The sequence below is a fragment of the Cydia fagiglandana genome, chromosome Z, assembly GCF_963556715.1.
Source record: "Cydia fagiglandana chromosome Z, ilCydFagi1.1, whole genome shotgun sequence".
Taxonomy (NCBI): domain Eukaryota; kingdom Metazoa; phylum Arthropoda; class Insecta; order Lepidoptera; family Tortricidae; genus Cydia; species Cydia fagiglandana.
The window spans coordinates 7,958,656-7,973,117 of NC_085959.1; the positions used below are offsets into that span (position 1 = coordinate 7,958,656).

The 14,462-nt window shown below is 40.0% G+C and overlaps 1 protein-coding gene across 1 annotated transcript in view; it reads right to left on the minus strand.

Moving 5' to 3' along the window:
- LOC134678764 (dynein axonemal heavy chain 5) overlaps positions 1-14,462 on the minus strand; it is a 77,289-nt gene that overhangs the window by 40,577 nt on the left and 22,250 nt on the right. The window contains exons 12-18 of the mRNA XM_063537462.1: positions 11,337-11,518; positions 8,725-8,928; positions 8,300-8,573; positions 7,873-7,927; positions 7,352-7,491; positions 6,673-6,821; positions 5,492-5,630 (exon numbers count right to left, since the gene is read on the minus strand). Coding sequence (XP_063393532.1) covers positions 5,492-5,630; positions 6,673-6,821; positions 7,352-7,491; positions 7,873-7,927; positions 8,300-8,573; positions 8,725-8,928; positions 11,337-11,518 — 1,143 coding nt within the window. The remainder of the gene's footprint in view (positions 1-5,491; positions 5,631-6,672; positions 6,822-7,351; positions 7,492-7,872; positions 7,928-8,299; positions 8,574-8,724; positions 8,929-11,336; positions 11,519-14,462) is intronic.

Consider the following 14,462-nt stretch of genomic DNA (forward strand, 5'->3'; position numbering starts at 1 on the left):
TACATTTTTTTTTGTACGTAATGAGTGAAAATCGATTTCTAGAAGACTTTTCTTTCGCTGGCCGGCCTACTAGGTACTTATATTGTCACTTCAAAACTGTAGGGAGATACGACTTCTCAGAATAGCACAGTTGCGTACAGTCAGCAGCAGAAGTTGCTAAGCTGGTGAGATGTTCAAAATGATCTTGGCGCGACTTTAGAGCGTCAAGTGTCAAGGTAATTTTGAACACCTCGCCCGCTTAGCAACTTCTGCTGCTGACTGTACCTACTTGGTACTTACACTACTAATTTTCTATTGTAATTCCATTCCAACCTTTTTACCTTCACAATAACTTTCATTACGTTTGCTCGATGTCACCAGCACCTCTAGCACAACTGGCCGCGACAGGCGTGAGAAGTGACAGATCGGCGCGCCTTGGCGGCTTGTCGCGTGTTGGCAGCACAACTCACGCGCGAGAGCCGCGACAAACTCGCGATCAGGTGTCACTGTCAGAAAATGACAACGATCGCGACTTTGAACTAAAATCCGTAGCACAACTGCCTATTTAGAGACAAAATATTCTCTCGTCTTTATGTCAATCCGCGAGTCGAAGTCTACGCGACTTTATAACGCGACTCGCTCTCGCGGGTGGTTTGCTTGTACTTTTTTAACTAAACTCATGATAATTATAACTTAAAAACAAGTTTGATATATTATGCAATAATATAATTTGTATAATTACTTATTGCCCTAAGGAATAAGGAAGTATGGAACAATCACTAAATGCGCTTTACGCACTCTTATATCGATTATGCACGGTGATACCTACAAGTACCACAACACACCCATCATGTTTACAACTTTAATTTCAAACAGCTAGCTTGTAGGTACTCAATTAAGTAATTAGGTACATATGGAGGATTTTTAAATTTCAATTCAGGTTTGTAAGTTTGTAAAAGTAATCCTATGACTTCCTTACACCAAACTTTCATCAACCTAACAACGGAGGCCGCTTTGCTTGTACATAAATGAAGCCGATGAGGTGGGTAGGTACAAATGTTCAAAACAAACAATCCGACTTAGTAAGTAAGCCATAGTCTTAGTAGTAATATTTAGGATCACGGTTAGATGTCTAATTTCAACAATCTCTTACTATTTAGGTACCGTTTGGAACCTTCCTCGACTTCAACAAAACATACCTACATGTGGCCTGTGCCCGCTGCATCGTACTGTAACAGAATGATGTAATACGTGGCTATAACAGGATCATGTCCGGCTCAAAATCATGCTTTGTATGAAATATCAGTCAACTCCCACTAAACCATTCCGTCCCCTGCCAACACCATACCGTGACGTGACTGGACCGAGCCGACCAACAATATTTTGAAGGAGTCATTACGTTCATGTCATAGTCTGCGTAGGTAGCATAGGTACGGTTATCATATGGTCTACCATATTGAAACTCCTCTAAAACATACCCGTGTTCTAGATGTTTCACTTCATGTTTGACAGGGCCTGATACGATCATGCTATGATATGTTGCTGTCAACATTAGGTATGAAGTGGGCCTTGGGGAGCTAATTAATAATGGCTTCTAGGAGTTCTAGGTACTTACCTACCTACTTTATTTTTGTTTCTTTTCAGGTAAATATACAGGAGAGAAAAAAAACAATATTTAAATTAATAGTATATTGCTTTGCCTTATATATTCTTGCAATATTCGACTTCTTATTATTAAACCTAATATATGTATATTAACATCTAGAACCACTATAGAGAAATTGTAAGAATCTTCTTTATTACCCTTGAAAAGTATTTTCTCTCTTCCTTTTTCTTCGACATGCGGCGTAGGACAATTAAATATCACCCTGGAAAGAAAATTGGTTTGTAAACAAGACAATAAAATATGGTCATGACTTCATCAAGGACTATGAAATAAGCTTTTCATATCAATTTGTCAAATCATAAACAGTTAGGTACACAGTACACACACATGCCATCCATTATTGGCACAAGAAAAACTATATGAAACTTATTTGAGAGTTACTGTGGCAGCTTAGATAGGTACGCTATAACCATTAGAGTCATTATTAATAGTTCACTTCCTCGGTGGTGTTCTTAAAGCTAAAGCGCTTCTCACATCTTAGTTAATTTAGAAAAGGGGACAGCTCGGCGTTTGAAACCTACAAGCTTGCCTAGTGTGTTTCTTTTCCTGAATCTCCACTTCGGGTCCTGTTGGCACGTTCCTGTTAATAATATTTTCCTTTGGGTGCCGGGATATCAATCGTGTCTAGGATAATGCTGAACTTATTCTGAAAAAAAAAAACACTATTTACAACAGGAATATGAGAACAAAAATATTTTATTTTAAAGGTTTATTAAACAGAAATTTTTAAACAATATATATTTTAAGGAATATTATCAATATTAAGTATATAAGGCTCTATTACTTACATTTTTTCATATTTTTTCCCGTAATTAAATGTTGACAAAATTTGAAAGTTCCTTGGCTTTGACAGGAAAAACTTAACCATCGACAAAAAACTAGATTTTTTACCACCAAAGAACGAATGATTTAGCGCATCCCTGGTTTCCGATTCAGTGTTGCCACTTGCAAATATCGATTTGTTTAGACTTTGATTTCGCCGGGTAACACTGACGAGTCGCGCCGCGACTTTGAGTTCTCTACGCGGCTGTTGCAGTCGCGGGTACAAGTTATGCTATGGAAATCGACAGATTTGACAGCCGCGGAAATGGCGACTCGAGTCGCGGTCTAAGTCGCGGATGCAAGATGTGCTAGAGGTGCAGGAAGTATTGACGGGAAGTTACTTTAATCGAGAAACTTTGTATATTTTATGTGATCCTGGTGTAATGATCTTGCGCTGTGACCCGCCCCAGGGACGAATTATTATTATAATGGGGTCACACCACAAAATAAACCGGCCCGGCCAAGTGAGTCGGACTCGCGTTCCAAGGTTTCCATACGTTAAGTAGGTAATAGGTTTTCCTGTCATCTATAGGCAAAGAACTATTTTGAGTATTTTTTTCAAAATGTAGACTTAGTAGTTTCCCTAACCTATGTTTTTTAATTTTATAAAAAGTAATACATATATATTTGAAATTCTCAAATGAGTTCTTTCATTTATTTCTTTCATAACACGATATAATTTGAAAAACTTTATTTTTTAAGTTTTTCATTTATCCCCCAAAAGTAGCCCCTTGTTTAAAATTCATCTGTTTACGTTACATGATTGTCCATCTTTGGGTCCATCTAATTTACGAGTACATATGTGTACCAAACTTCAACTTAATTGGTTCAGTAGTCTCCGAAAAACAAGGCTGTGACAGACGGACAGACAGACAGACGCACGACGCACGAGTGATCCTATAGGTAAGGGTTCCGTTTTTCCTTTTGAGGTACGGAACCCTAAAAAAGGTTAAAGTATAAACTGTATAAACAATTATTAGCTAATATCCCTACTCCCTACTAATTTTTTCCTGATCGTGACAGACGCGTTTTGTTAGAGAGTGAGTCTTCTGTAAAGACTGACATCAGTTTATTTGACCCTCGCCATTTTGCGGATTTTCAATGGTACTAATTTCTTTTACTGGCTACAAGTACTCTTAGACAACGAACTTTGGATGTTATCGAATGTCACCGATGTTTCAAACAAACGGAAAATATCTACGAATATATTCAAATACTCGTATAAACGGTTTCATTACAAAAATGCCAAAAAAAAATACCAAAGATGCGAAAAAAAAAATTTAGCGAATGCAATCAAATACTTACAGCTTAAAAAAGACGAAGGATTACATAGCATTCCAATAAACAATGTTTTAAAGTTGGTTGTTGACATGACCGGTATTGACATTTTATAGTGCGGTTTTTTTGAACTGGTTAGTTGTTTGGTTTAAACTTTAATATTTCATTTAAGGTTTATGTAGATCGACGATTAAAATCCTATAATCGAATTAGAGACTGAACGTTTTATAATCGAGGTTGGTGGTCCTGAAAGCGACACAACATCTGATGAAAATCAGACTTCGTCAAAGTCAGAAAACGAAGAATATATAAATATTGAATAATTAGAAGAAAGGACATAGGATAGACTTTATGAAAAAGGAAATTAGCTATGGAAGCGTGATATTATATTAGCCGTTCGATTCCCGGTACAACAGAATGCAGTTTAATTTGTTTTTTTTTATAATTAAAATAATGTCTTCTTTCAATATAAGGTTCCATCTACAATATTCAGGGTACTTTCCCTCCATGTGGCATAGCCGTGGGACACTCTGTTAGTATAAATATGACGAATTGTACGCACTCGCAAGGAGAAGCTAGTAGGTATAATAGGTAAAGTAAGGTAATAAATAATAATAAAATTGTAGAACGACCGATAATAAATTCGTTTCTTAAACATTGACACATGACTCTTTCTAATATATGCAAGCCTGGTAGCCAGAACTGAATTTTTTTAGGAGAGATCTGCCTGAGCCACGCGATTTGTGTTTACGCCAGCGCCATCTTGGAGTTAGTGTCTTCTGCCTACCGCCTGATGTCTATGATCCAACTTTTTTATGGCACGTGTGTCGTTATTATTTTACTCTTAAAAATAAGTTTTTGGCAAGAAATTCATTTTTGGTACAAGCTTTTTATAGCTACGTCGGTCGGAGGCATAAACGACACATTTATGCCTCGAGCCAAAAATCTGACGGCTCCTATGCTGCCCCCTATAGTTCATGCACGGGGTCTACCGGGGGTTACCGTTTTTATAGCTGACTGTACATTTCCTTCCAGGCAACTAATACTCATCGAGACAATTCTAAAAACCCCAAACACAATTAGGTTCCGTTGTTTTCCTATGGCCATCTCCTGTCTGCAAAATTTCAGCTCAATCGGAAACCGGGAAGTGGGTCAAATTTAACTTGCAAGATTTGATTACAGACCGACAGACAGATAGACAAAGGGACAGGTGAAAAACTAAAATTAATTTAACTTTGACTAATTATGTAAGAACGGCTTACAGTAACCATGGATGTAGTAACCGTTCATATGCTACGATGTCCACTTACCAGCTAGTCGATATCATGCCGTCGTGTTTCTTGTGTGAAATAATCGCATAGGTTATGCAACGCATTTTGTTGTAATTTGAAATTAATTAGGTTTCAAAACTTTCAAACACAACTCGCAAAACAACTACCAACCCTTTCACGTTTCTGAACTCCGGGTACAGCGTGTCGGTAAGAGTCGACGTCGGCAATCGGGCGTGTTGCCTATCCGACCTCATTTAACCAGACCAACCTGCCAGCGTATTATGGACGGCTTTATCCATCTTTATCCACGTGATAAAATAACTGTCACTTTTTAACACCGTGGGATAGAAAGTGACGGACACCGTTTTATCACGCTGTCACGTAGACAAGAACGACCATCATATCCGTACAGACCCATTTTAACAGAATAGATGCCCCAAACAGTAGTTGAGTCGACCTAAGCTAAGCGTAATACCTTCGTCCGAGAAAGCTTCGGCTTCGGAGAACTGCTTGATGATGAGGTCCAGCGTGCGCCGGGTGACCTTAATGAGGACATCCACCACTTTGCGGCTGTAATATCGACGCATTTCGTTTAATGCGTTCTTCACCATTTCCTGGAATCAGAACAGTCTGGTGTTAAAAAAAAAACCTCGATTCTAATGGGGTTGGCGACTGTCAAAGATTCGTATGTTTGTACCTTGCCATCTATAGCTGGCGCCAGCATAGATGTTACCAGTGTCTATTTAGTTTTGTTCTGCTGGCGGTGGGGGCTCTCGAAGCACTCCCACACTGCAGACCAGTCCTGTTGTCTGTATGTGGACTCGTTTTTGCCTTACTTGCATGCTCTTGGAGAGACCTCCAGCCGGCATGGACAACAAGCGGTGGGGGCTCTCGAAGCACTCCCACACTGCAGACCAGTCCTGTTGTCTGTATCTGGACTCGTCGTTGCCTTACTTGCATGCTCTTGGAGAGACCACCAGCCGGCATGGACAATAAGCGATGCGGGCTCTCGAAGCACTCCCACAATGCAGACCAGTCCTATTGTCTGTATGTGGACTTGTTGTTGCCTTACTTGCATGCTCTTGGAGAGACCTCCAGCCGGCATGGACAACAAGCGGTGAGGGCTCTCGAAGCACTCCCACACTGCAGACCAGTCCTGTTGTCTATATGTGGACTCGTTGTTGCCTTACTTGCATGCTCTTGGAGAGACCTCCAGCCGGCATGGACAACAAGCGGTGGGGGCTCTCGAAGCACTCCCACACTGCAGACCAGTCCTGTTGTCTATATGTGGACTCGTTGTTGCCTTACTTGCATGCTCTTGGAGAGACCTCCAGCCGGCATGGACAAGCGGTGAGGGCTCTCAAAGCACTCCCACACTGCAGACCAGTCCTGTTGTCTGTATGTGGACTCGTCGTTGCCTTACTTGCATGCTCTTGGAGAGACCTCCAGCCGGCATGGACAACAAGCGGTGGGGGCTCTCGAAGCACTCCCACACTGCAGACCAGTCCTGTTGTCTGTATGTGGACTCGTTGTTGCCTTACTTGCATGCTCTTGGAGAGACCTCCAGCCGGCATGGACAAGCGGTGAGGGCTCTCGAAGCACTCCCACACTGCAGACCAGTCCTGTTGTCTGTATGTGGACTCGTTGTTGCCTTACTTGCATGCTCTTGGAGAGACCTCCAGCCGGCATGGACAGCAAGCGGTGGGGGCTCTCGAAGCACTCCCACACTGCAGACCAGTCTTGCTGTCCGCTGGATGTAGACTCGTTGAGGGTGGACGCCTGACCGCTCCCGGCTTGGGCTTCATCTGATAATGAAATTGACGATTTATCCAGGGACTGTTATCTCGGTAGATTTCTGCAGCGGTATCATGGTTGCGTTTTTATCACCTTCGTTTTCGGATTTTCGTGATCGGATTGTCTTGTCAAAAGCTTAAATTAAACAGTTCACCCATTATATTTGGCCACTCCCATTTTTTTTAGGTATGGATTTGGAGATTTTTTTAAGAAAGAGAATAAAGAGAAGAGATGGATTCATACAACCGATAGTATCGGTTGTATGAATCCATCCATCAGGAAGGAACCAGCATTGACATCGGACATCAATCGGTGGAGACGCCTAAAGACTTGCCAGTCACTTAAGTGACGCGTAAGATTGAAACTCCACTGCTTTCTACGCGGTCGACAAAGACGCGTTGTACGGTTTTGTTTTGCTGCAAACTTTTTTCCTACAAAAAATTTGAGCTTTTATGAGCTGGTGTAGTGAGAATAATTGAATATTAACTTCTTCAAACTGCTATGGATCAATTTTGGATTCTAGATATACGTGTTCTTTTACCATCAGCGATTAGGAACTCGAAATCCGGGTTGATCTCGACGGACTTGAACTGGTGAGCCGCCTTCTTGATCAGGTCCAGGACTTCCTCGACCGCCTCCTCCACCATGAGGCTCTTACGGTTCAGTTCCACGCATGCGTTGCTGAACGAAAGGAATAAAATAAAATAGTTACTTGACTTTACCATGAGTCCACATGTTTTGTCATTAATGCTGTTTAAGGTGTAATATTGATAGCTTATTATACAGTGACCTAACGTGGACGAGTGCAGAGGGGCTACCGCGAAAACAGAAATTCGCAAATTGCGGGGATCTTTCTCTTTTCCTCCAATGAAGGCGTAATTAGAAATGACAGAAAGAAATGCCCGCAATTTGCGAACTTCGATTTTCGCGGTTATAGCGCAGCTGATGATAAATTAGTCTTGAAACGCGTTCAACTGTAATGCTCTACGAGCACACTTTAGACATTATCGAAATCATCATAAAGATGTAAACCATTTTTTAAAGAAGAAAAAAATTACTTACCGACAGCCCGTCTCCACGTTTTCTATAAATTCGTCAACTGTCCATGGTGTTTCTTCTGCAAAAAAGGCTTATTGTTATGATATTGATATTATTCAACAAACAATATTAGAAGACATGTGACAAACAGTTTATCTATTCAGTAGTGACGTTACTGACATAAAAATATTTTGGGACACAATTTTTTATTGCTGATTGTTCTTCTTCTCATTTGCATGTCTTTCTTCTTCGCGAATGACTCTTAAACTCGATGTGTTTAAGTTTTTCCATCGAGGAGTTCCGTTAGTTACCTTCCGACTGCTTCATCAGATCACCACCGTGTTAGCATATTATTGTAATATCTTCGGAATTACAGAAGTAATCCCAGTTTCTACTGTACATTGAACCCTATACTTGCTAAATAAAAGGGCATTGGAATAGAAGAGCTTACCAGGTAAATTAATCAGAGTAACCTCTTGCATACCAGACAGCACATATATAATCCGATTCGTGTATATATCATGTACTCTAGTGACCAGTACATCAAAGCCTTTGATAGCAGCGTTGGCTCTGTCTATAAACTCTTCCCAGTCCTCGCTAGTCCATGACACGGAACGCAGCCCGGGGAGCAGGAGGGAAGATAGGCGGACCACTTGAGGCAGAAAGAGAGGGCGCACTTCCAGTTTCACTCGGCGTACGGTGCGGAGATAGTCTTCAAGGAGGAACTGAGGAAAATTAAAATAGATGTACTTAGAATAGAAATAATTTATCAGCTCAAACAGAGAAAAGAAAATCATACAATACATACAATTATAGGAGAAAGAGCCACGAAATGGTATTCAGCACGAGATGATGACGATGAGATCATCGCCTTACCTGCAGAGAATCATTGACCAGCGTAAAGTAATTCTTCTTAGCGTACAGCGAGTGGCAGACAATAGGCAGTTCCACGTCCATCTTCACCAGGCAGTCAGACTCCCTGATCAGTAACCTGACAGTGCTGTCCAAGTTCACGCTGATGCGGCCAGCTTCGTCGATCTTCAGCAAGGTGTTGTTGAGGCAGTCGTCCACGTCCCAGAGCTGTGGAATGACATGATGTCATTACACAAATAAATTGTTTATTTGTTTAATAAATGTTTTCATTGATTCATTCATTCATTACATAATGTGGACGTAGACCATAACCAATGTGAGAACTGAAAGTGAGGAGATAGGGTGAAACGGAACGTGAGAGAGAGAAGGATGACATGAGGTGCAAATTGACGTTGGCGGGGAGAACGATTTGTGTGATGACTTGATGAGCGAACAATTAAGTTGTAGACTTATCCTAGGGCGCTTTCTTTGCCCAGAGGCCAATGGCATTATTCATAGCTTTGAATCGTTTGTCTTTATCTGTCTTTTTGACTAATGTATTTGTAAGACAGGGATAAAACATAATTGAACTAAAGCCCGTAATGATTTATGAATAAGGGGGAAAGTCTGGCGATGCAGAGGAGTAACCGCTAACGTTTTTGCGATCATTCAATGCCAGAAGGGGGTGATTTGAAGTCTTTAATTATATTTATATTTTTTGGATTTTGTTCTGTTTTACCAAAATAACTTATAAATTTACTGCATCCCATCTACCTGCTACTGCAAACCATGCCTCCGGTGAAATAGGGCTACAAACATTGCAACGTTGCCAGCACATAGAAATGCATCACACATAGGTTGTTAGAACTATCATACCTAGTAGTTACCAGGACGATATGATATTGAGGAGTTGTGCCTAACTAACCTTATCTAGATCTAGGTCAAAGTGAAACCTATGTACTTGTAATCAATAGTTTCATCTCACTTGCTTTAAAGCACCGAGTCAGTTAGAAGCAAGTAACTAGAACTTTGGCTAGTTGTGATCACAGTTATAAAAAGTTTTAAAACTTGAAAATTATAAAAATAAACCTTTTTAATCACGATGGAATGACACATAAAAAAACTAAATTGACGATTGTACAGTTTTAGTAAGTTGTATATTAGTGTGTTCGTTCAGCTTTAAAAAGAGAAAGCAAGTACAAAATTATTCATGTGTGCCTGTAAAGGTTATGTTTAACCAGGACAATATAACATTGGAACAGGTTTTAAAAATATTTTATACCATCATAACGATAAAATGCAGTCTTGATAAAGATTATCGTGGTACAGGAGGAGACAGCAGGGCCATTGCATACAAACACATATGGTTAACACTGATAACCATACGTCGGACTCCAGCGGGCATTTTCGTGGCATGTCAGAATGATAGGTAAGGTTCGCAAATCAATCAATTCACTTTCGAGTATTTGTACTTAGTATTTGGTACCTAGTACATAGATATGCAAATTAACAAATAAAGCAAATCTTTCTATTGATTAGACGGCACTCTACCAACAAATATAAGTATGAACAACAGTCATAATGACGCATGTCAGCTATTTATTTGTTTTTTAAGTGGCCACTTCAGTGGGCTATCAGTCAACACTTTAAAGAGTATTTACACATTAAAGATGAATAAATGATAATGGGTAACTAATTTAATTAACTATGTTACAAATACTAGGTACATTATAATACTCGTAAGTTAAGATTTTTTTGTAAACCTTACCTTGCCCTGAAACTGCCCCCTATAGTCCGACGTTTGCTGATAACTGATAGCACTACTGCATCGCCGGAGAGATTATCAACTAGAGATAGAAGATAGTTGTATGGCCGGATACCGGATATTCGGCTAGACCATCGGCCTCGGGAATATTCGGTATCCGGCCGCCGAATATTCGGCCGGCGGAACTATACCTACATTTCGTTTTTTCAGGTGCGCATTGTGCAGGTTTTGACCTGTTTCGTAAAGAACAACGTGTAAATGTAATGTTTAATTTTTTTAAATAATAAACGACTACGACTATGACCGTGACTGTTTCTTATTCCAATCTCATTTCTTTTATTGATTTTAATTTCTTTTCCTTTTGTAAGATTTGATATGTTTTCTGAAAGAGCTACGTATTTGTGATTTCATGTACATATATGTTTATTTTTTTATATCAAATTCTATAAAGTTATGTACTCACTGAGTATAATTGCATGAATTCTATAGTAATTTAAATTGTATTTTTCTTAATTACTCGTAATGCATGTTAATTATAAGATGTAATAATGTTTTGAAAAGATGTGTCCCGCCGAGTTTGTTGCCGGTCCCATATTGGGATACCCTCCTCCAATTGAGGGGGGATTTAAATCTTCTCGGGGCAGAGGTGTACGGTTGGAGCCGGTAAAGGTTTATTTGACGTTCATAAGCGCATTGTAATATGCCTACTTGAATAAACTATTTTTTATCTTTTTATCTTTATCTTTATCCAATTTTGTTTACTCCAAAATCAAGCAATGTTACTTACCGGTATCCGGCCGGATAGTAGGCCACTATCCGGTATCCGCCGGATCTTAAAATTATGGATATCCGGTGCATCTCTACTACTCACGTTCTGGTTCATCCAGACGGCACGCATGGATTGATCATAGTTGGTTATAAGCGTCCTGGTGTTTGTGTATTTCCTCATCACGTCCATGGCGGCGGGAAGGGAACGTAGCACGGGATGCGCAGATACGCTCTCTACGGTCTCCGTCATGTTGTGGAGGAGACAGCGGGACCATTTTATGCGTCCTGGAAACGAAAATCCAATATGATCATGTACCTGAAGACCTAAGATGGCCGGCTTTTTATCATTTGTCACCATGCCTGTCACGTTCTAACAAGCATGTAAGTGGGAAAGTAACGAATGACATGGCAGGTGATAAAAACGCGTACATGATACCGCTTTTGATTAAAAACAAATTTCTGATTCATACGTAGTTCAATAGTTCAAGTACAAGTAACCTTATCCTCTCTCTAGCTAGCACATTCAGTACCAGCACGTGCGCGAAAACTCGCATGTAGCGAAAAGCGAGTACGGGCTGAGCGCCCGCCTCGCCTACCGGTTACTTTTGGCACTATTTTTATTTAATAAATCAGATTTAAGTACTGAGGTTAACTGTAGTAGCATTCTGACAAATACGAACGTATCCGAAATAATACGAAGGAAAACAATTATGCACTATATCGTATTTCTTTATAAACCTGTGTGTTCTATAATTTTATTATGTCGTAATATTTGCAGAGAAGGCTTTTCATTTTCATAATCTCCTGGTAGTTGTAGTGCAAATTTAGCCCACACAGTTACACAACCTAACAGCTTTTAAAAAGCGACTGACGCAAAATTGTAGTTTTTATATATAATTTTTACATGTTTTAAGAGGAAATGCCATGAAAAAATTCACACGGAAACTATTAGACTATAATTTCAAGGGTAAACTCCTTCGAGCAACACGGAAGGGAGGCGGCATTCGCACTATTTCCCCTCTGCCGAGGTACAAGATTAGCGCGTCAATTTAATCTAGCGCGGGTAATAAAACTAGTTGCACTTGGATTTTTCACTAGACCGAGTCCAGACGCGCGCGTGAACACTGCTGCCCAAAAATGCCTGTTTGCTCGGTTTTTTGTTATAAAAAGAGGTCGGGGACATCAAATTTACAAAAAGAAAGTGTTACATTTCACATGTAATATTTTTTTTTACATATCATACGTTAAATTACATTTAAATACAATTATTATATTTTAGTCTTAAGTAATTGTTGGATTTATCGATTTTGCTCGCTCAGTACAAATTGCGGATCGGTCGAGCGACAAATCCGACTTCTCATCTCCCAGAATACAATGACATACTTCAACGAAAATGTGTTAGTGTGCGTGTTGTGACACTAGTCACTCGTCCGTACACAAAAAGAGATCGAGGTTTGCAAGATTTGTCTCTGACGTGTGTCATTTTCTATGTATTTGTGTCGTCATTACAGATTGGATTTTGTATGTAAGTGTGTGAGAAATGCGACTGTGTGCACCTTTCCCCCCGCGAAAAATGGCAGAAAGATTTGTACGGCGAGATATCGCTTCCCTAATAGCATTTTCTTGTAGGGATTATGTTGGGCCTTTGTTTACGTATTAGTTGGGCAACCGTTATATTTGGCCGTACGATTTGCTGGAGGGCCCTCGACAAAGGCCCTCCCGAAGATTCCCAACAGAGGGCCATAAGAGTAATTTTTTCGTTGGGCCTATTTAAATTAATCATACAATTATTCAACGGTGGTGGTTTTGGTTGGGCCGTGGTTGGGCCTATACACATTTGTTTGATGGTTGGTTAATTGTTACATTTGGCCGTACGATTTGCTGGAGGGCCCTCGACAAAGGCCCTCCCGAAGATTCCCAACAGAGGGCCATTAGAGTAATTTTTTCGTTGGGCCTATTTAAATAAATCATACAATTATTCAACGGTGGTGGTTTTGGTTGGGCCGTGGTTGGGCCTATACACATTTGTTTGATGGTTGGTTAATTGTTACATTTGGCCGTATGGCTTGCTGTAGGGCCAACTGCAAAAAAATTAAAAAGTGCATTTTTTTCGTTGTGCTTCTGTTTGCAAATTCAACAATTACCCAACGGCAAGTCAGGTAGGTCGGTAGGTAGTCGTGCACCAGGTTGAAGGCCCAACACAGCTTGTCCCACAAAGGGCCAACATTGTAACTTTAACGTTGGGCCTTGTGTAGGATTCTTACAATACTACCGTAGGTAAATAGTTGTGTAATTTATAGTGTGCCTACAGTCTATTATGTAATGGGCTTTTGTTTACGAGTCCTACAGTTACCCTACGTTAAGTGGTTGTGTAATACGACGTTGGGCCTTTGCTGATAAATATTACAATTACACTACGGTAGGCATTGGTTGTATCCACATGAAGGCCCTAGGCAGCATGTTGTTAATCTTCTCTGTATCGTTCCAATTTTAGTATATGTACTGCCGAAGCAAGTACACTTACTATACACTCTAATTTGTATATATACTAACCGCACTTCGAAACTTCGTAAGCGAGATTTATGTTTTTTGAGATTTAAATTGAGAAAATGTTGGAAAAATTCAATTTTTTAAATTTATGTGTAAATTTTATAGTTATAGCTATTAGATTTATAAGTTACTTTTAAAAAATATTATGATTATATCCGGAATAATCGAGAAAATAACTATAACTTCGATGTTTGGAGACAGTAACGCCATCTAGTGACGCCACAAGCAAACTCAACTGGTATTGTTGGGCATCAGTAACACAGCCAATGTTGGTAAATGCGATATTCGTGCTCACTGGGCCAACGAATGTTGTCGTTGTTTAGCCACCGGTACCAAAATACACAAAGGCCCATTGTTAGGCGTCAGTGCCACAGCCAATGTTGGTAAATACGATATTTGTCATCATTGGGCCATCGGATGATATCGTTGATTAGCCAACGTTACCAGAATAAACAAAGACCCATTGTTGGGCATCAGTGCCACAGCCAATGTTGGTAAATGCGATTTTTGTCATCATTGGGCCATCGGATGATATCGTTGATTAGCCAACGTTACCAAAATACACAAAGGCCCATTGTTGGGCATCAATGGTACAGCCAATGTTGGTAAATGCGATGTTTGTCGTCATTGGGCCATCGTATGATATCGTTGATTAGCCAACGTTACCAAAATAAACAAA